The 20,410-nt window shown below is 40.7% G+C and overlaps 1 protein-coding gene across 4 annotated transcripts in view; it reads left to right on the top strand.

Moving 5' to 3' along the window:
* The first annotated feature begins 296 nt into the window (after window positions 1-296).
* The window catches only part of LIPK (lipase family member K), a 35,814-nt gene continuing 15,700 nt past the window's right edge, over window positions 297-20,410 (top strand). Inside the window, exons 1-7 of one of the 4 annotated variants that reach the window (XM_047703235.1) lie at window positions 297-1,397; window positions 2,398-2,614; window positions 7,757-7,901; window positions 13,393-13,508; window positions 15,895-16,009; window positions 18,814-19,012; window positions 20,241-20,350. In XM_047703235.1, the coding sequence (XP_047559191.1) occupies window positions 13,404-13,508; window positions 15,895-16,009; window positions 18,814-19,012; window positions 20,241-20,350 (529 nt within the window). In that variant the 5' untranslated portion in view covers window positions 297-1,397; window positions 2,398-2,614; window positions 7,757-7,901; window positions 13,393-13,403. Of the gene's footprint in view, window positions 1,398-2,208; window positions 2,615-7,756; window positions 7,902-13,392; window positions 13,509-15,894; window positions 16,010-18,813; window positions 19,013-20,240; window positions 20,351-20,410 lie in introns of those variants that run through there. The other 3 variants (XM_047703237.1, XM_047703233.1, XM_047703236.1) reach the window with 3 other exon arrangements.

Genomic DNA, 20,410 nt, shown 5'->3' with positions numbered 1-20,410 from the left:
CTTACACATTTGATAATGGGGAGTGTAAATGCTAATGTTTTTAACAGTGAGGATTTTGCAGAAATAAAATTGTATGTCTGACTCAGGGGAGACAGGATACTTAAAAAAGAGATATCGCAGGGGCACCTGGGTGGCTCAGTTGGTTAAGCACCTGCCTTGGGCTCAAGTCATGATCCCGAGATCCTGGGATCGAGCCCCGCATCGGGGTCCCAGCTCAGTGGGGAGCCTACTTCTCCCTCTTCCTCTGCCTGACAACACAGGATGCCATGCTGAAAAGCGATGAAGAATTTCTGTCTCTCTGCCTACTTGTGCCCTCTATCTTTCTGTCAAATAAATACATAAAATCTTAAAAAAAAAAACAACACAGATACTGCGGAATTCTGTGGGACGGTAATTAAAAACGAACCAATGTACAGACAGGAACATGCTGTGTTCTCACAAGCAGGGCTGACTTGATATTTACGTCACATATGCAAAGCTTAGGGCCCCGTGCTCAGATGTTCTCTCACTGTTTACTCCTCGGCTGCCTACATCTTGGAATTCTTCATTTGCTTTTCAGCACGGCATCCTGCGTTGTCACTTTGCACTGACTCTCGTCTGTTAGGCTGTCAGTCCTGCTCATAGGAATAGCATAGAGAAAAGTAAGAAACGGGATGAGATTTAATACAAAATACCATACAGAAAGGTAATATACTGTATTCTTTACAATGATATGCTACAGTGACAGGTTATGGTAGAAAGGTCAGGCGTGTGGGAGTAGGGATCAGAGACAAAGGTCAAAGTTAAATAAGAATAAACAAAACCACAAAGGGCCCTTATATGGGTGAATAACTCATTCACTGTAAGTCTCCAAACAACAACGATTTGGATTTTCTTTGGGTAAAGGGTGGCCTGCAGAAAACTCTGGGTAAAGTAGTTTAATAATGCAGTCATTGAAAACTTCAATTCAAAATTAAAATACTTTAATGCAATACTTGAAAACTTCACCTTTCCATTTCTTTTTGCCTCAGAGTATTTAATTTTCTAGCATGGACTAGATTCCAGACGTTTCTATATTGCCAACACATGAACCATCTTTCCAGTGGGTGTTGTTTTTCTTCTCAAGACTCAAAATGGCAGGCTGGTAAAACACATTACTTTTTAAGTGGAACTGCCTATGAAAAACATAGAGATATAAAATTTTTCTAATAAAACAAGTCAATCTCTAAAACATTTTAATTAACTGCCAAAACTATTACAGGACAGGAGCAAAACCAATGCTGATACAATTTTTAATCAAATCGAGTCTAATCTTATTACTCACAGACACAATCCAAAGAGACTTGTTGGTGTTGAAATCAGCCTCATGCCACACAGTCCTGACTGACTGACCCCACGAAACTGCAAGTTTTGCTTTTGTGTGGGGGTTTTGGGGGTTTGTTTTTTTTTTGTTTTTTTGTTTTTTTGTTTTTTTGAAGATTTATTTGTTTGAAAGATAGCACAAGAGTTGGGGGGAGAGGCAGAGGGAGAGAGAAACTCCTCAAGCAGACGTCCCATTGAGCACAGAGCCTGACTCGGGACTCGATCTCACGACCCTGAGATCACAACCCACGGTGAAATCAAGAGTGGGCTGCTTAACCGACTGAGCTACCCTGCAAGTCGTATTGTGACTTCGCAACCATGTCCTGTGCTCTGAGTGGCCACAGAGATGCCAGAACCAATGGGGAAAACTCAGGAGCTAATTCAGGGAGACTTCATTGTTCTTCAGATGACTTTCAAGCATGTCAAATGTTAGTGTTTGTATCGTTTTAGAAGTTTGCTTGGTTTAGTGTCATCAGATTGGATCTGCAGCCTCCCAGTTGTGAAAACAGAAAGCAGGTCTCTACATAGGTCTAACACTACCCGCAGGTTACATCCCACACCCCTCCAGCCCCCCACCCCCACCCCCCAGTGCAGACCCAGGAGCTGCTCATCCAGTAGGAAAGACACTGGTTGGAGAGAGCAAAAAGCCCCTGCTTCTGCCGTTAGCTGGCTGGAGACCTTGAATGAGACGCAGTGTTTCTAGGCTTCCGTTGAAAGACTTGGATACACTTTCTCTGTTTCCTGCTTGTTCTAATACTCAGTTTACATAAGAAGGTAGAGAAAATTTGGGAAAGCCAAGGCAGGAATTGGGAATGAATAGCACCACAGGTGTTGCAACTAATGGTGCGGGGCGGGGGGGGGGGGTGAGGCATTTTATGAAGATGCTTGTATGACTGGGTCATGGCATCCATTCTTGGGTGGAACTATTTTCTGGATGGAGAGTCTGTGTTCTGCTGAGAAGTTTCCAATCCATCTGATCCCTTGAGGCACAGAACCTGGGGACCGGCTTGGCAGGAGCAAGGTTTTAGTCCATTCATACTTCTTTTTTCTGCCCAGCTAAGAACTCACCAGACAAGGTTGCCTGGGCAGCCTCTGTCATATTTGAAGCCATGATTAATCTGCCCCGAGTTGAGAAGTTTCTGGTTGCGACATCTTCCTGGCTGGCTGGAACAGAGCATGTTCTCCTGGCAACTGCTTCGGAAGGAGCTGGAATCCATCTGAAGCTCCCAGGGCTTGAAGCAGATCCCTTTGTCCCAGAGACTTCAGGGATCAGGTAGGTAATGATTACTGATCTATTTGCAGAGCCTGAGTCCTAGTATTTCAATGAGACTTGGGAAATATTTGGAGGCACAGAAACATCATATGTGGGTGAGGAATGTTGTATTTGTTTCTACCTCATGAAGCAAGAGATAATGCAGGTATAATGGCACCACTGAGAAGACAGGATGCAGAGTTTTCCTGAGAGAATATCATAGCGAGTTTCAGAAAGCTGTAGCATTTGGATAGGAGATGTATCTATATTTGAGTCTCCTCAAGAGGAGGTATTGTAAGTCCACAGTTGGAAAAGGCAAGTGACAGATTTCATGGATTTAAGAGACCATTCTCTTGGATTGTGCATCTAGGGCTTTGGGAAAGAATGTTTGGATAATGTTTTCAAATTTTGGGGAATTTTCAAAAAGCCTTTTATTGTCTCCTTCCAATGGCCTTGAGCATGAATATTCCTTCTTAAAAGCAGAGTCACTGTGGGAAAATGTGGGGCCAAGTGACTGGCTGGCGTTGCTGTACTAAGTGACATTCTTATTTATGGAAATTATGAACATTCTTCCAACAATATGTGAGGACGTGTCATTCTCCCTTTCTGTTGCTTTGTAATGAGTAGCCTCACTGGGCAAGGAGTGAAAAAGTGGTTCCTATGAATGCTGATATAAGAGTCAAGTGCTCCTCCAACCCTCATAATTGCAGACCTGTGTGAATCCCCCGGGGAATCAGAGATGAAATGATGGTCCTTTCAATCCACACGTCAAAGCCAAAGGTTTATTTTCTTGCTTTTACAATATCCCTATCTTTTATTCTCTGTTTTCAGAAACAAGAAAGTTGTTACCAGACTTTCATGTTTGGAAAAAGACAGCTGTTCAAATATAGAATCCCCTGAGCCCACTTAACACTTCAGACCAGAAATATGACACCTTGTGGAGCTAACTGGGGGATAGGAAAATGGCGTCAAAGGAGTCATTTTACTCTAACACAACCAGCTTTAATGTTCCTTCACTGACCTATTCTATGTTTCCTTTACTTCATAAAAGAATTATCCCTTCCACAGCTCCTCCTTTGTTATCTTACTTTTTATAAATTTTGATGCAACAGTTTTTCAGAGTTCAAGGGCTTTGTCCTCAACGTAGTAGAAGAAATATGAAAATGCAATGCCCTCTAGTGTTTGCTCTTTTTCCTTTTCCTCGTGAGCATTTTATTCCCCATACAGCCTGAAAGTCTTTTTATTTTATTTTATTTTTTCAGTGTTCCAAGATTCATTGTTTATGCACCACACCCCGTGCTCCCTGTGTTACGTGCCGTCCATAATACCCACCACCAGGCCCTTCAACAGATGAATGGATAAAGAAGATTTGAAAATCTTTTCTGTTGGAATTCCCCTGGCCTTAAGCCCAGAGCTATTAGCCTCTCAACCCCATTTGTAGATCCTGTCAAAGCTTCGGGAGTCCTTCCTTTGACACGAAGTGCTAAATCCTCACATCCCAGATTTGCAGGCCTGGCTGTCCTGTTGTGTAATGATTTCCTCCCATTCACTTGTTGATAATAATGTCCTCACTCTTCCCCATTCCCTCTTTCACTCTGGGTGGAGGACTTCAGGAAACAGAGAACCAGATTGGATCCAGATTCTGATTAACCCGGTTGCTAAATAGTGATTTAGCCTTGTGAGTCACACTTCTTTGGTAAGAGATAAGAATATCAGAGCTTTGTGAAGGATGCTGAGGAAAGGATGAGACAGAATTTAAATTTTTGTAAACGCCCCATTGGTTTTGGATAGAATATGTCGGATGAAAAGGGAAAGTGTGGCAAACACCAAAACGTCTTCACTGACAGACAACAGTCTTCCTGCCAACACAGTCATTGGCATCACTGCCCAGAATCCTGTAATCAACAAAAAGTGAGGGGGGATAGGGAGCTGCTGATATGGTTATTACAAAACAGAAATACTAAAACGTGTCAACTTTGCCCCCTCGGAAGACTTCTAATGAAGCAGGAGAGTGAGGCTCTTGTCTCACTGGGTCGGAGAATGAAATCTCATGGACAAAATAGAGTTTTATTAGGCAAGGATATAGAAAAAGCTCTCAGGAGTGAGAGGGGTCCCTCACTGAGTTGCCAATGTGGGCCTCCATCCACAATCTTTTATTTGGAACTGACCCGGGAGCTTGTGCCCTTATCATTGTTGTGATGTCTCGTTTTGAGTGAGAACTGGAGATAGCAAGTTTAAGGGCTTACTTCTTTGGGGTCTGGTCACAGTGTGACTGCTACAAAAAGACCCCACCTCTGAGGCTCAGGGCGGGGTGGTCTGGTTTGTTCCTTTATCTCTGGTTTTGTTACACCTCAGCATTTCTGGGATTTCTGTGAGCCTGATCCTGTAGCCCCCTACCTACCTCTCCCTACCTAGCCCCGCCTGTCCCTTACTGCATGAGACCCTTCAGATGTATGGTGGGTCATACACTTGAGAGATGATTGCCAACATGTATCCTGGGGGTAGAGATAAAGGAAGTTTCTGAAGGAATTTTTGTATGTTAAGGTAGACTTGCAGGATCCTGGGGGTCAAGGCTAAGATTGCCTATTGCCCAGGCAGGTGAGTCCCTTAGAGGAATGTGTCTCTGCCTGCTTCAAGGACTTGACAATGGGCTGTAAGTAGTAAGGAAATTTAGTCATTTTTCTTCTGCGTTTGTCTCCCACATCACTAGGGCATTTACGCAGAGGTCACTGGGTTTAAATTTATACCTAATTATTTATAAATGTCTTCAGTGTATTTCTATTATAAGAGAATTCAACATAATAAAGCCATCAAGGAAAAATGTATAACCAATAAGTAGCAAAAGAGGGGAAGTGTTTATTCCTAGAATCCAAATATAATCATTATCATTTTGGAATAATCCTTCCAGTCTTTTTGAAGATCATACTTTTCGGTTTATTTTTTTGAGATCTTTTGAAAGTATATATTTAAAAATATATCTGTAATTTGCTTAAAAATTGTTTTTGCCTCTATCGTCCCAAATTGGGCAAGACTCCACAAATATGTACAAACTTTTAGGTTGACATAAAATTGTTTTTATCATAATTTTAATTATTTTTTAAAGATTTTTTTAATTTATTCATTTGACAGAGAGACAAAGATCACAAGTAGGCAGAGAGGCTGGCAGGGAGAGAGAGGGAAGCAGGCTCCCCGCTGAGCAGAGATCCCAGGACTTCAAGATCATGACCTGAGCCGAAAGCAGAGGCTTAACCCACTGAGCCACCCAGGCGCCCCTATCATAATTTTAAATGATTGCAAGGGATGCACCTTAAGGCATATTGTAGACAGTTTAAATTGAAATTATTACACAATTTTAAAAATATATCCAATAGAATGTGATTTGAAACTTAATATCATCTATTAGAAAAAATCTCTTGTTTAATGTATTAAAAAATTATATCTTTTGTTTGTTCCTTGAATTCATATTCCCATTCCACTTTTTTTCTTCAGGTGCTTTATATATTTCTCTAAATGTATATCCAAATGTATTTGTCTGCTTAACAAGTCTTTTATTGATCAATTGGTGCTTCTCTGCAGCTGAAACAGTGGATATGCATTGAAATTAGAATTGTTTTTATTTTCTGATCATAAAGTTGCATTTTCTTTTAATTTTTTAATGACTTGCCATTGTAACTTTCATTAGCATGTAATCAAAGGATCATAAATATATTAAAGGTTTAATGAATAATTATTAAGCATTTAAACCAAATTTTTTAGGAATGAATCTCTTTAAGATTTTATTTATTTATTTGACAGACAGAGATCACAAGTAGGCAGAGAAGCAGGCAAAGAGAGAGAGAGGAGGAAGCAGGCTCCCTGCTGAGCAGAGAGCCCGATGTGGGGCTCAATCCCAGGCACCCCTAGGAATGAATCTCTCAACGACATGAATGGAATTTCACTTTTTAATCCATACACCCACTGATGATGATTATTTATTAACAGATGAAACACAATTCAGCATCAATTATTTTCCATTTATTCAACAGATGTAAGTGCTGAAAAAACTTGTTTATGTAAGTGTTATTCAGTTCCTCGAATTCTTTCTGAAGCTCTCTGTCACAAATCAGATGGTAATGCATCCACAAAAATCATTTTTAATGATTGACCTCCCTCAAGTAGATTTTTTTCCAATTTTTTGAAAGCAAAGAATTAAAAACCAACACATTTGCAGACGTAACTTGCCCTTGGAAAAAGATTTTTTGCTACTTTATCAGCATTGCTTTTGCCAATACCAGTGTTGATATTGTCAAGTGTTCCTCTGTGCGATTTGCGGTCCTAGGATTCAGGAGATGGGACAGGTAGACCTTCCCTTTGTGGAGTTCAAAAAGGGAAACCTGCTTGAAGTCAGAAATTCTCAGATCATATCAGTTTTAGGAAAGAATATACAGGAGTCAAAGATCTATAATCTGATTTTTTTTAAAAAACTATTTACATGCCTACATATTTCTTGGAAAATCATTGCATACCCTGGAGTGAAGACCACTGGTGTGTACAATTCTTCCTCCCGACAATTTTTTCCTCACCTAATGTAATATCCTAAGTGTGTCTTCATGTCATTATGTAGTTTTCATGAACATTTTCATGATTTTTCTCTACAATATTTAATCAATCATCTAACATATTATATTTTATTTAAGCAGCCCTTTTCAATTGAACATCTGTTTTTGTTTCATTTATTTCAAATAACAAGCCTGAAAACAACTTTGTAAAAAAGATGCCTCCCCAGCCCCACCTTCAAAGTGAAAGATATATTCTCTTAGTATCTATTTATTGAGTGGAACCTCTGGGACATAAGATATGAATAGTATGAAGGAGTCCTGGTAAATGTAGCAGTATTGTTTACCAACTGACTTGCACTAATTTACTCCAGAACTAGTAATCATTGAGAACACCTGCTTTGCAACATAGTTTCCAGTTTTTTTAATCGAGTTGTAATTATATACAATAAAAATGCACAAATCTTAAGTGTGCAGTTTGGTGAGTCTTGACAATCATCCTGGTCAAGATATAGAGCACTGTCATCACTCAGAAGCTCTTGTACCTTTCCAGTCAATGCCACCACCAAACACTATTGTTTTTTCTATTCCAACACATTTATTTTACCTGTCCTTTTTTTCCCCTTAGATTTTGTTTTTAAGTCATCTTTACACCCAACGCAGGGCTCGAACTCACAGCCCTCTGGCATCAAGAGTCATATGCTCCACCGACTGAACCAGCCAGGAGCCCCTCATTTTACCTGTTCTGGTCTTCGTAGAGAAAGAATTATCAGGTAAGCGTTCTTTTGTGTTTGGCTTCTTTCACTCAGCAAACGTTTGTGAGATTTATCTATGCCATGTGTGTCAATGAGTTGCACTGTATAAATGTAATCTAATTGTGTGTCCCTTCTAATATTGATGGACATTTGGGCTATTTTCAGTAATTCTCTATTCTGAAGAAGCTTCAAGAAACAAGTTTGTAAACAAGTTTTTATATAGACCTGTATTTTCTTTCATTTTGAGCAACTACCTCAATATGGAATTGCAGTCTTATAGGGTTTTAAGAAATTGCCTGTTTTGACAGTTGTAATATTATAAACTCCCCTTAGCAATGTATGAGCGATCTGATTGCTCCTCCTTCTCTCCACTATTTACTATTATCAGTTTTGCTTGTTTGTTTTTAAAGATTTATTTATTTGAGGGCGGAAGGGGGAGGACAGAGAAGAAGGAGAGAGAATCCCAAGCAGGCTCCATGCCATGTGGGGAGTCCAGTGTAGGGCTCGACCCCAGGACTCTGAGATCATGACCAGAGCTGAAACCAAGAGCTGGATTCTTAACCCACTGAACCCCCTAGGAGCCCCTATTGCCGGTCTTTTTAATGTTAACCAATGTAGTGAGTATGCAGTAGTAGCTCATGAGGGTTTTAATTGGCATTTTTCTGATGACTAACAATATTGAACATCTTTTTTGTGTTTATTGGCTCTTCATATATCCTTTCGTGAAGTGACTATCCAAGTATTTTGCTAATTTTAAATTTGTTACTTATTATTACTTAAATTTTTAAAAATCCTACACATACGTACTTTATAAACCAGGTATCGATTGAAAAGTTTTTATATTGTCTGTGATCTGCTTTTTTATTTTCTTAATGGTGTTGTTGATGACCAGAAGTTTATTTAAAGAAAAACTTGTTTAGGGGCGCCTGGGTGGCTCAGTGGGTTAAGCCCCTGCCTTCGGCTCAGGTCATGATCTCAGGGTCCTGGGATCGAGTCCCGCATCGGGCTCTCTGCTCAGCAGGGAGCCTGCTTCCCTCTCTCTCTCTCTCTGCCTGCCTCTCTGTTTACTTGTGATCTCTCTCTGTCAAATAAATAAATAAAATCTTTAAAAAAAAAAAGAAAAACTTGTTTATAATATTTTAAGGAAGACCCATTTATAATATTTTTTCTTTTATAATTAGTTGTCTATCCCAAATTTCTAAAGTTGTTATCTTCTGACTTCTTCTAAGAGCTTTGTAGTTTAGTTTTCACTTTTTTATTTGCAATACATCTCAAGTATATTTTAAGTCTGGTTTAAGAAATGTAGCAAGTTTTTTTTTCAAAATTGATATCCAACTGGATATTAAAGCTCCAATGAAATAATTATTGAAAATGCTTTTCTCTTCTCATTGAACTTCATTAGAACATCTGTCAAAAGCTATTAGATTACATATAATTTGGTCTATTTCTGTGTACTCTGTTCTTTTTCTTTTTTGTACTCTACTCTTTTAATGGATCTTCCTCAATCCTTTTGCCATACCACATTGTCTTGATTACAGTGATTCCATAGTAAATCTTTAAATTGTATAATGTAAGTCCTCCAACTTTGTTATTCTTTTTTAAAATAGCTTAGGCTGGGGCGCCTGGGTGGCTCAGTGGGTTAAGCCGCTGCCTTCGGCTCAGGTCATGATCTCAGGGTCCTGGGATCGAGTCCCACATCGGGCTCTCTGCTCAGCAAGAAGCCTGCTTCCCTCTCTCTCTCTCTGCCTGCCTCTCCATCTACTTGTGATCTCTCTCTGTCAAATAAATAAATAAAATCTTTAAAAAAAAATAAAAATAAAATAGCTTAGGCTACTATAAGGTCTTTATATTTCTATATAAATTATAAAACCAGCTTGTCATTTTTTATTAAGAAGTCTGGCCAAATTGTCCCTGACACTTAATCCATTTATAGTTCAACTTGGGAACTGACAGCTTAGCAATATGGAGTCTTTAATGTATAAAGCAGGTAATATCTCTCCACTCATTTAGGTTTCTTTAAGTTTTGCAGTTTTCAGTGTGAAGATCTTGCTGGTCTTTTGTTAAAGCTGTTACTTATGATTTTTGTTTTTTATGCTATTTAACTCGTATTTTAAAATTTTTGTTTGATAAGAATTTTTTTGTTAGCATAAGATAAATAATTGCTTATTTTTATGTTGATCTTGTGTTCTGATACTTCTCTGCATTTACTCATGATATCTAGTAATTTTTGTGCAGATTAGGATTTTCTAAATGCACTATCATGTCATTTGCAAATGCCTTTTCACTTCTACTTTCCCACCTTTTTCTGCTTTTTGGTTTTGTTTTTCCCTTCTTTTCACTCTATTTTATTTAATGACACCTGCTGTACCATGCTGAATAGATATGATCAGAGCACATACCCAGTCTTTTGTCCCATTCTTAAGGTGAAAATATTCAGCATTTTACTGTTGATTATAATTGCAGTTGGAAGATTTTTCATCAGAGTCTTTCAACTAATTGAGGAATTTCTATTTCTACTTTGCTGACAAGTTTTGGTTAGGAAGAGAAGTTGAGCTTTGTCAAATCTATTTTCCAGTTTTGAAACTGATCTTTTATTTGCTAATTTGATTAATTTCCATATTCTTCTAATAATCTTGGCTACCAAGGATCCACTCAAAAGATTAAGAACAATTTATCAGGAAGGAAAGTACACCAACTGAGCTCTCTCGTTAAAATCAGATTTTCTTTTCTTACTTTTTAAAGAGATAAGAAATGTACATTTCAGTAATATTTTCAGCTGAAAGAGTTAAAACCAGCAATGACAACAACCACTAAAAACACAAGTAATTTACATTTACTTGCTTACCATTCTCACATTTATTCAGCAAATCCATATTGTAGACCTGCCAAGTGTTACCTGTTCATGGCCTGAATTCTGGTAACAGTGAACAGAAAAAGTGCTTGCTATAAATATATTACAGCATCCTCAGAATAATTCCTGATTATTCCAGACAGTGTGTTTTTATTATTCCAGACTCCACGCTGTGAGTCATTTGAGCCAAAGTTTGTTTTCCTCTTCTCATTAACCACAGCACCTGTTCAGCCTAATTACAGCCTTTGTGGGTATCTAAATCTGATTTATTCATGCAGTTTCCACTTTTCAGTTCTGTTTATTGGCCTCAGAGAAAATAGTCCTATTTAAAACCCATTATTTCTTTTAAGAGTTTATTTACTTATTTATTGTAGAGAGAAGAGGGGGAGAGAGAAAACTCAAGCAGACTTCTGCTGAGCCGGCCGTGGGGCTCGATCCCACCAATCTGAGATCACAACCTGAGCCAAAATTAAGAGTCAGAGGCTTAACCAACTGAGCCACCCAGGCGCCCCTAAAAGCCCTTTAAAACCCAAACGCTGATGTGATTCTTCCTGCTACAGAGAAGGGAAGGAGGGCAGAAGGGAAAAAGAGAATGACGTAGAGAGAAGGAAAAAGAAGGAAAGAAAAGGAGGGAAGACGGGAGGGAAAGAGGAAGATACTGAGAAAAAAAAAAAGCAAACCCTTTGAGATGGTGTGCAGAAATGATGAGTAATTTCTCCTTCTATTGAATAAAGAAGTTTTCCTTTTTTTTTTTTTTTTTTTTTTTTTTTTACCAGAGGGCCAGGAATGAGGAAGCAGCAAGGTGACCAACGTCTTTGAATTAGATTGTTAGCTTGTAAACTTTTATATTAAATTACTGAAAATTCCATGAAACGTGGTCTTGCTGCTAGTCACGAAGAGATGACCTGATCCAAGGTCCCAGCACACACAGGAGAGGCAGTACGCAGTGGTGATGGGCCGCAGTGTCTTGAATCAAAGACTCTCCATCCTGCAAAGTGTCCCCCTGTGTTATTTCTGTGATCGTTTCCTTGCATGTTGCTTTTAAACTTAAGTGGTTTCAAAGCCAAATGGGGAATATAATCATCTTTTCTCCCCCACCATTCTGAGAATTTTCTATTTGAAAAGTAACTTCTTTTTTATGACAAAGTAATACTGGATATTTAAAAAATATATACTATAAAGCATGGAAAGTCCAGAAAAATGAGACACTAATCACCCAAATATTCACCATCCAGATATAACCGTAATTAAAATTTTGTGTTTAGGCAACTGAGTGAGTTTGTTGCTTGGTGAGTCACAGAGAGAAACTACACCAGGTGTGTTGTCGCACAAAGAAAATGTCATTTGCCCCGAATAAGGAGATCGCAGGGAATCATAACTTCCGAAGCTGGGACCCCGGAGCAAGGGTGGATGTGTTCCTTTTACTCAGGGTGACGATGAGTACTTACATACAGGAGCCTTGTCGTCGGACCTACTAGAGGCAGGGATGAGGTTGAGCATACGCCCTGAGGAGCCTTGTCTGCACATACATTGCACGTTATGTAAATAAGCTTGTGCCCCCCTTGAGTGGAGATTTTCGCGTTATAAGGAGGTAGAGGCAACCAGGTCACTCCACGGTCCATCTGCGCTGGCGTGAGTCTGGGTTTAAGCTCACACCCGTTAGGGTGCTCTGGGCGACCGGAGCTCTTCTTCTGGACAATTGTTATTGCTTGAGGGGTGTAGTTTGGGTTTCTATCATAGAGTGCTGTGCCCATCATGGTCCCCACCGCCCCACCCCGGCTTAAGAGATAGGCTGTAAAAAAGAACTTAAGGGAAATGTCGGTCGAATGTGGGTGGGTACGTGCAGCGGGCAAAGTCAGGTCTTAGGGTCAGTCATGAGGGGTTTGGCAGGGGACAGTCTTTTTTTCTCTCTTTGTCATTTGCTTTTTTTCATTGGGCTCAACATATGTGCACAATTCACATTGCTTTTCCCTTAATATTATATAATAGAGATTTCACATAACACTTATAAACATTGTACTTGATGGCTGGATAATACCATTCTTCCTCGCCCATAATTTATTTTATCAATCTCTTAGTTGGTAAATTTCTCTATATTAAGATATATAATCAGGAGTGATTTTATAATATGTATTTCTTTATTATTATGTATATTATTTTTCCTTTGGATAGACTGCTGGAAACAGAATCGCTGAGTGAAAAGTATGAATATTTTTAAATTTGTAAGTCATGGTAATAAATTTCTCTCTGTAAAGTTTGTGCCAGTGCTTACTCCTATGATCAGAAAAAAAGGAATTAATTCATTTGATAACTAGAGATATTGAATGTGCTTCATGAATATATTGGCCACTATATTTCTTTCTCAGCAAATTCTACATTCCCTTCTTTTGTCCAGCTGTATAGTGGAGACTTATTTGATGTTTATGTTTTCCTTCCTTCCTTCCTTCTTTCCTTCCTTCCTTCTTTCTTTTCTCACTAAAGATTCATAATTTCAGATTTTTCTTGGAATTAGTCTTGAATATTAAGTTTATTGCTTGCTAAAGCACAACCTAGAATCATGTTTCTACTCTCTCCTGCAGTCGTATTACAGAAGGATTACACAAAGTTCACTTGTAGCATTCTCTCTGATGACAAATATATTAATATTTCCTTTCCCAGGCAGACCCCAAATGCAGCAGCTTTTAGCAACAGCATACTGGATGCTTCTTCTTGGACCTGTATATGGTTTTCACAAGAAAGGAAGTATCACAAATCCTGAAGCTAATATGAATATTGTAAGTCCTTCATGAAAAACAAACATTAAGATAAGAAATTATTAATGTATCATCTTTTTAGATCTAATTGGTGTGCTTGTCTACAACCAGTTCTGCATTGACTAAATCTGTGTCGTGCCCCTGTTCCCTGGCATGGGCTAACCAGGTCTGGAAGTTGCTAATCTAAACTTTTAAAGATATGAGCCAAGTTGAGGCAGTATAATATTCCCTTTCCTGGTGGTTGGAGCTACATCTGATGGTGGTTTCCTGAAGAACAGTTCCATGAGTTCATACTGAGGACCTCCACAGATTATCTCTGCATTCTCCCTGAAGTTCTTTCTAAAGTCATTTATTTAATTTGTGAGCTGTTTCAGTGTTTTTCTTAGTTTAATAAGCCAGACATGGTTTCTGTTGTTTATAACTGAAAGTATCTTAACATATAGAAATTTATACCAGAGGTGAAAAGGAATAGAGTGGAATGGAACAGTGTTAGTCAAAAAAGAAGAGGAAAGAAAGAAAGGGGGGGAGGGAGAGAGAGAGAGAGGAAGGAAGGAAGGAAAAGAAAAGAATAGAAAAGAAAGGCGGGGCACCTGGGTGGCTCAGTGGGTTAAAGCCTCTGCCTTCGGCTCAGGTTATGATCCCAAGGTCCTGGGATCCAGCCCCACATCGGGCTCCCTGCTCGGCAGGGAGCCTGCTTCCCCCCACCCCACCTGCCTCTCTGCCTGACTCTCAGCCTACTTGTGATCTTTCTCTTTCTCAAAAAAATTAAATAAATAAGTAAATAAATAAATAAGAAAAGAAAGGGAAGGAAAGAAAGAAAGAAAAGAAAAAGGAAGAAAGGTGGAAAGGGAAGGAAAGAGGAAGGAAGTGAAAGGAAAGGAAAAGAAAGGAAAGGAAGAAAGAAAAAGAAGGAAGGAAAGAAAATGACCAGTTTCCACCATAGCCTTCATTCCAGTGGGTTACTCCATACTCTTGCACACATTGATGTCCTCACCCATGTCAAGGCTGTGTTAGGACTTTGAGAAGAATGCAACTGTCACAGTGTCTAATTAGTGTCTCCTGTTGTTCCTCTCCCCATGGTAAGCAGCAGGCACCCCTAACCTCCTACACAGCTGACCTCACAGTCCGTGACTATATGTCGTCATATGGAATTTTCCCTCCTTCTCTCATATTCACACACATTCTCTTCCCTCCTGGTCTGGGTGTTTTGGGGGATCTTAATTATTCTATAAAGATAATGAGAATGATAAACATCTCCAGAGCACTTGCTGGGTGCCAGGCACTGTTCTAGATACTTTATGTGAAGTCCCCAGAACAAGTCTGTGAAGAGATACTAGTATTGTTTTTATTTTACAGTTGAGGGACAAAAGGGTTAAATAAGTTGTCCAGAGTTGCCCAGCTAAGAAGAGAAAGAGCTAGCTTTCAATGCCATGTGGTTTGTCTCTAGAGTCTAGGCTCATAACCACTGCTTTAAATGCATATGCACATCTTTCGTGCACTTTGCATGAGTACCTGCGTAATCCCGTGGTAAAGCCATGCACTTTGGGGCTAAGCTTCCTTATGCTTTAATTTTGTCTTTCTCTCTTCCTAGCATACAATCTCAGATAGATTGTGCAGCTCGCTGACACTCCCTTCTCTCCGTTGTAAGTGGGTGTGACCCCATCTCAAAGGCTCGTTGTAAGGATTAATAAAGCAGAACATATCCACCACACTCTTTCTGCAGAAGATGACCAGCAAACAACATTTCCCCTCCTGTCTGTGTATCTGTGCAGGAGGTATCTTTCATTTGGGTTCATTCTCTCTTCTTTGCATCTTTCCCTCTGCTGAAGAAGCTGACCTAGGTCCACAAGCTCCTTTGACATTGACTTCAGTTCAGTTCAGCCCTTTGAAATCTTAAGCAGAGATCAGAAGGACAAGAGGGAGGTCGGATGGTTCATTGCCCTTGTTTCCTCCACGTGGTCACCTTAGGTGGGCTGTCTCCTTCTTCTCCATGTGGCCCTTTCTACCTATCTCATTCTGGGCCTGGTGACTACTTTCTCCCACCTCCCTTTAAGGTTGTCTAGTCATAGCTCACTTGTTACCTGCCATGGGGTCCTATACAATCCCCATGGCTTCCCTCAGTAGCTGACCATGACCATACAATTTTTTTTTTCCAAACATTTTGAGAGTGAACCTGGGTGGCATTAATAATACCAGGAGGTATGGTCACCCTACCTTGCCTTCCCCTGCCTTTGCATGCAACCTTCTTCTAAAATCTTCCTCAAGTGATGCTGATTTTCCTGCTACATTCTGTCCCAGTACTTAGCTGAACAGTAGGTTGTGTAATTCAAAGTGCTATACTGCAGTGTAGGTATACGAACCGAGAGGTGACATCATGGTTGTGTCTGTTTTCTTCTTCTCTTTTCAGAGCCAGATTATTTCCTACTGGGGTTACCCTTGCGAAGAGTATAATGTTGTGACCAAAGATGGTTATGTCCTCGGAATTTACCGGATTCCTCATGGAAGAGGATGTCCCAGAACAAGTAGGATTTATTTTGTTATGGAAGGAAGAATGCCTACGGCAGAGATTCCTAGAGGTGCTGAGAGAAGCAGAGCAGAGGCAGCTTTGGTTCTGAAATAAGGAACTCATCACCTCCACCAGTCTTGCTCCATTTCGCTCGTAGAATCTTCTGGAGTTTTTCAAGCATTTAGATACGCAGTTGGATCAAACAACACGGGAGTTAGGGACACCACTACCCCCACTCCAAACAGCTGAAAACTCACATGTAACTTTTGGCTCCCCCAAAACTTAGCTACTGATAGCCTACTGTTGACCACAAGCCTCAACAATAACATAAATAGTCAATTAACACATACTTTGTCTGTTATGGGCATCATATACTGTATTCTTACAGTGAAGTGGGGTAGAGAAAAAGAAATGTTTAGAAAATCATAAGGAATAGAAGATACATTTATAGGACTGTACTGGATTTATCAAAAAAAATCCACGTATAAGTGGACCCATGTTGTTCAAAGGTCAACTCTATACTGTTTATTTAATCTTTTTATACTCCATCACATTTTTCTTCCCAAAAAACATGAAAGAAAACTTGGTCTTGTTCTGGAGATACCCTTTTCAGGCTTAACAATCAGACCCTAGGAGTCAACTTGATGCTTTCTTCTCCGTCACTTCCTATATGCAGTGAGTCGTCAAGAGCTATCAGTTTTGGGCGCCTGGGTGGCTCAGTGGGTTAAAGCCTCTGCCTTCAGCTCAGGTCATGATCCCAGGGTCCTGGTATCAAGCCCCGCATTGGGCTCTCTGCTCTGCAGGGAGCCTGCTTCCTCCCCTCTCTCTCTGCCTACTTGTGATCTCTGTCTATCAAATAAATAAATAAAATCTTTAAAAAAAAAAAAAAAAGCTATCAGTTTTGCCTCCAATCTGTCTTTCATCTGAAAACTTCTCTCCGCTTCAGTATTCCTCAAGTCTAGGCTTGGACATGATCACTGCCTTTTGCTTCAGCTATCTTGACAGCTTTCCAACTTACTTCATTTGTAATTAGTTCTCTTCTTAAGTCATTGGGACTTCATGTTTTAAGTAAATCTGACCTGATTTTTTAAAAGATTATATTTTATTTATGTATTTGAAAGACAGAGAGAAAGAGAGAAAGGGAGAGAACTCATTAGCAGTGGGGAGGGATAGAGGGAGAAGCAGACTCCCCCCTGAGCCAGGAACCCAATGTGGGACTCAATCCCAGGACCCTGGGATCATGACCCAAGCCAAAGGCAGATGCTTAACTGACTGAGCACCCAGGGGCCCTAAGTTGGGCCCAATTAGTGCTATACTTAACGTTGATTAATGAGCCACTCCTAGCTCCCTACAACACAGACTGATCTCTGTAGAGAAAGGGGGAATTCATCCGGCAAGAATGTTGCTTTCTTCTCTCAAATCTTAGCTCCTTTGATCCTCTGGAGTCTTGTATAATGAATCTTACCCAAATCAGAATGCTTTATCGTGTAAAGAGAAAAATCTAGATTCTAGGTAACCTCATTACCTTTGAAAATAGTCATTGAGAACTTTGCCCAGACTTTTATTTTGGTTCACCAGCTAGCTGCTGAAATGCGTGAGCTGGACAGTTGACTACAGTGAGAAGATCCGGGGTGGGCTATGGCTTATGACTGCTCTTTGGCAATAACTGAGCAGAATTAGTAACACCCCTTTCTTTCCATTTCCTCCAAAGGTAGACTGAATGAACATAGAATTTAGTTTCTTGCGTCTGGGTGACAGAAGGCTCTCTGGGACCCCGGTGTAGCTGCCCGATCCCCGGGAACTGGCCAGCCCAGGGGAGCTGAGGGGGTCCTGGGTACCAGCACAGTTACAAACCCTTTGTAAAAGACAAGAACACCGTTGTCACTTTCTCTCTTGTCTGTGTCTCAATACCACTTCTTGCCTTCTTCTTCATCAAGCTGTCCCAGTTCTACATTGTGAACAGGACTTTGCAATTTCGCTTTGTGTAACATGCTCCTGAACACCTTGCCTTTTGCTGTTTTGCTTTCTGACAATGTGAATGAGACCATGTGGCGTGTGTAAAATCGAGCCTAGTGCCTGGCACTCAGTCAATATTCACAAATGGCACTTTTTAATGTTATTATTTCGAGAAAAATTTAGTTTGGTAGTCAGAAGCTCTGTGAGACAGCAAGCCTTATTGATATGCATAATCAGAGAGAAATGATTCATTATGCTGGACAATCTTTTATGTATTTTTTAAAGATTTGTTTATTTATTTTAGAGAGAGAGTGAGAGAGGGTAAGTGTAGGGGGGGAGCAGAGATGAAGAGAATCCTGAAGCAGACATCCCTCCCCCCACTGAGTGCGGAGCCCAACACAGGGCTCCATCCCAGGACCTTGAGATCATGACCTCAGCCAAAGGCAGACACTTAACTGACTGAACCATCCACGCGCCCCTAAGTATTTTAATTCTAATTTAATTCTTTCGACTACACTAGGAGATAGCATTTGTTATCACTGCGCATTATACAGATAAGTTACCTGAGGCACAAAGGGTTAATGTGTAGCAGAATCGACTTTGAGCAAGAACAACCTGACTCCAGTGCCACAGAACATAAAACAGTATATATAATCCAAATTTTACAAAGAGAAAAACAAGACAGAAGACGACAAATTACTTGCCCAAGTAAGTTGTTCACAGAGGACTCGAAGCCAGGTTTGCCTGGATGCCAAATGCCATCCCTTGCCCTCTGTTCTGCTAGAGGAAGTCAGGAAGGAGGATTCCCCTACAGACCCTGAGGGCATGGGGACCTGAGAGTCTTGTTGCCCATGTGTGTTTCAGCTCCGAGACCTGTCGTGTATTTGCAACATGGCTTAATTGCGTCTGCCACTAACTGGATATGCAACCTCCCGAACAACAGCCTGGCTTTCCTTCTGGCAGATCGCGGTTATGACGTGTGGATGGGGAACAGCCGGGGCAACACCTGGTCCAGGAAACACTTGAAATTCTCACCCAAATCTCGAGAATACTGGGCCTTCAGGTAAGGAGCTGCGTCCTAATAAATAAAGGGTATACCTTGTTCATGGACACGAACACCCTCGGGTTTTCCCCTTTCTGTGCACACACAACCCAGTGGAATCCATAAGAAGGAAACAAATGTTTCTTCCTCTACCCAGGCTCTGGAGAAATGCCCTTATTCACTGCATTGCTGTTTGTTTTAAAAACCCCGCTTGCTGGTGTATGTGTGTGTGTGCAAAGTATATATGCAAAAAGAAAAATCAAAATGCAGAGATCATTTTTAGGAAGGTTAATTCCAGGACTATCACTTGGCCACTGTGGACCCCAAAGGAAGCTTACATGGGGTGCTTGCTCAAGTGGAAATTGATGGAGAAATGGGACCAGAAACAAGGTTCTGGGTGCAAATGTTGAGGCCCCGATATGTATGATAAGCCAAGAGTGAGCCCTGGGTGAGTCTGCACAAGTGGTACCTCCAATGTTTGTTCACTGAGGAGGAATAAACCATCAGCTGGCGGGGCTGAGACCTGGGCCTGGAGTCGGGGTCCCGGGGGAAATAAAAAGAAAGCCTGAGAGCACAGAATGACAGAAGGGCAGAGTTGCCAACAACAGCACCTGGGGCACGGTCTGCTCTAGCAGCCAGGGACCACCGTCCATCCTGGCCCAGGAGCTAAGAAGCATGCCTTACGGGCCACTAAAGCCATTGATGCCTTTCTCGGTATTTCCTCATTCCTCACCCCAGTGCCACCCTGTGACGGCACGAGTACAGGTACCACGATCATTCCCTAGGTGAGCGTTTTCCCAGTTACATCAGCAAAGCAGCTGATGTGATTGATAAATACACAGATCGCTGTGCTGCTTCCCTGGAAATTCTGATTCCGTCTGTCTGGGCTGACGCCTGCAGATCTGCTTGCTTTAGTCTGCTTTTAAAATAAGCATCCCAGGCACTGTTCTTTTCAAGGGGGGTTGGTAAATCTGCCATAGAATTTAGTGAACTATGACAAGGCTTACAGGAAAATGCTCTCTGGGCCTTTGCAAAGCAGATTTTTCCAATTCTGATCTCTTCACCATGTGACTCTTACAATCAAGGGGACATCCCCAAAACTTGCCGAGATGCCGAAAGTTCTATATTGACTCTAGTCTTAAACTGACAAAAGCTATGTCTCTATGCCTCCAATCAACATGTTTAAACATTGTAGGCCTGACAGTGGATGGTTTCTTTTCCCAGTTTCGTTGTTCTTTCTCTTTGGCAGTGTGGACGAGATGGCTGGCTATGACCTTCCGGCCACAATCGATTTTATCGTAGAGAAAACTGGACAAGAGCGAATCTATTATGTGGGCCACTCACAAGGCACCACCATCGGTATGTTTGGGGCAGGTGGGATCTGAGAGTGTCAGAGAACCTTCCAGATTCATGAAAGGA

Source organism: Lutra lutra, chromosome 14 (genome assembly GCF_902655055.1).
Source record: "Lutra lutra chromosome 14, mLutLut1.2, whole genome shotgun sequence".
Classification (NCBI taxonomy): domain Eukaryota; kingdom Metazoa; phylum Chordata; class Mammalia; order Carnivora; family Mustelidae; genus Lutra; species Lutra lutra.
Note: the sequence above shows the minus strand (reverse complement) of the source record. Positions and strands in the feature narration are given on the sequence as shown.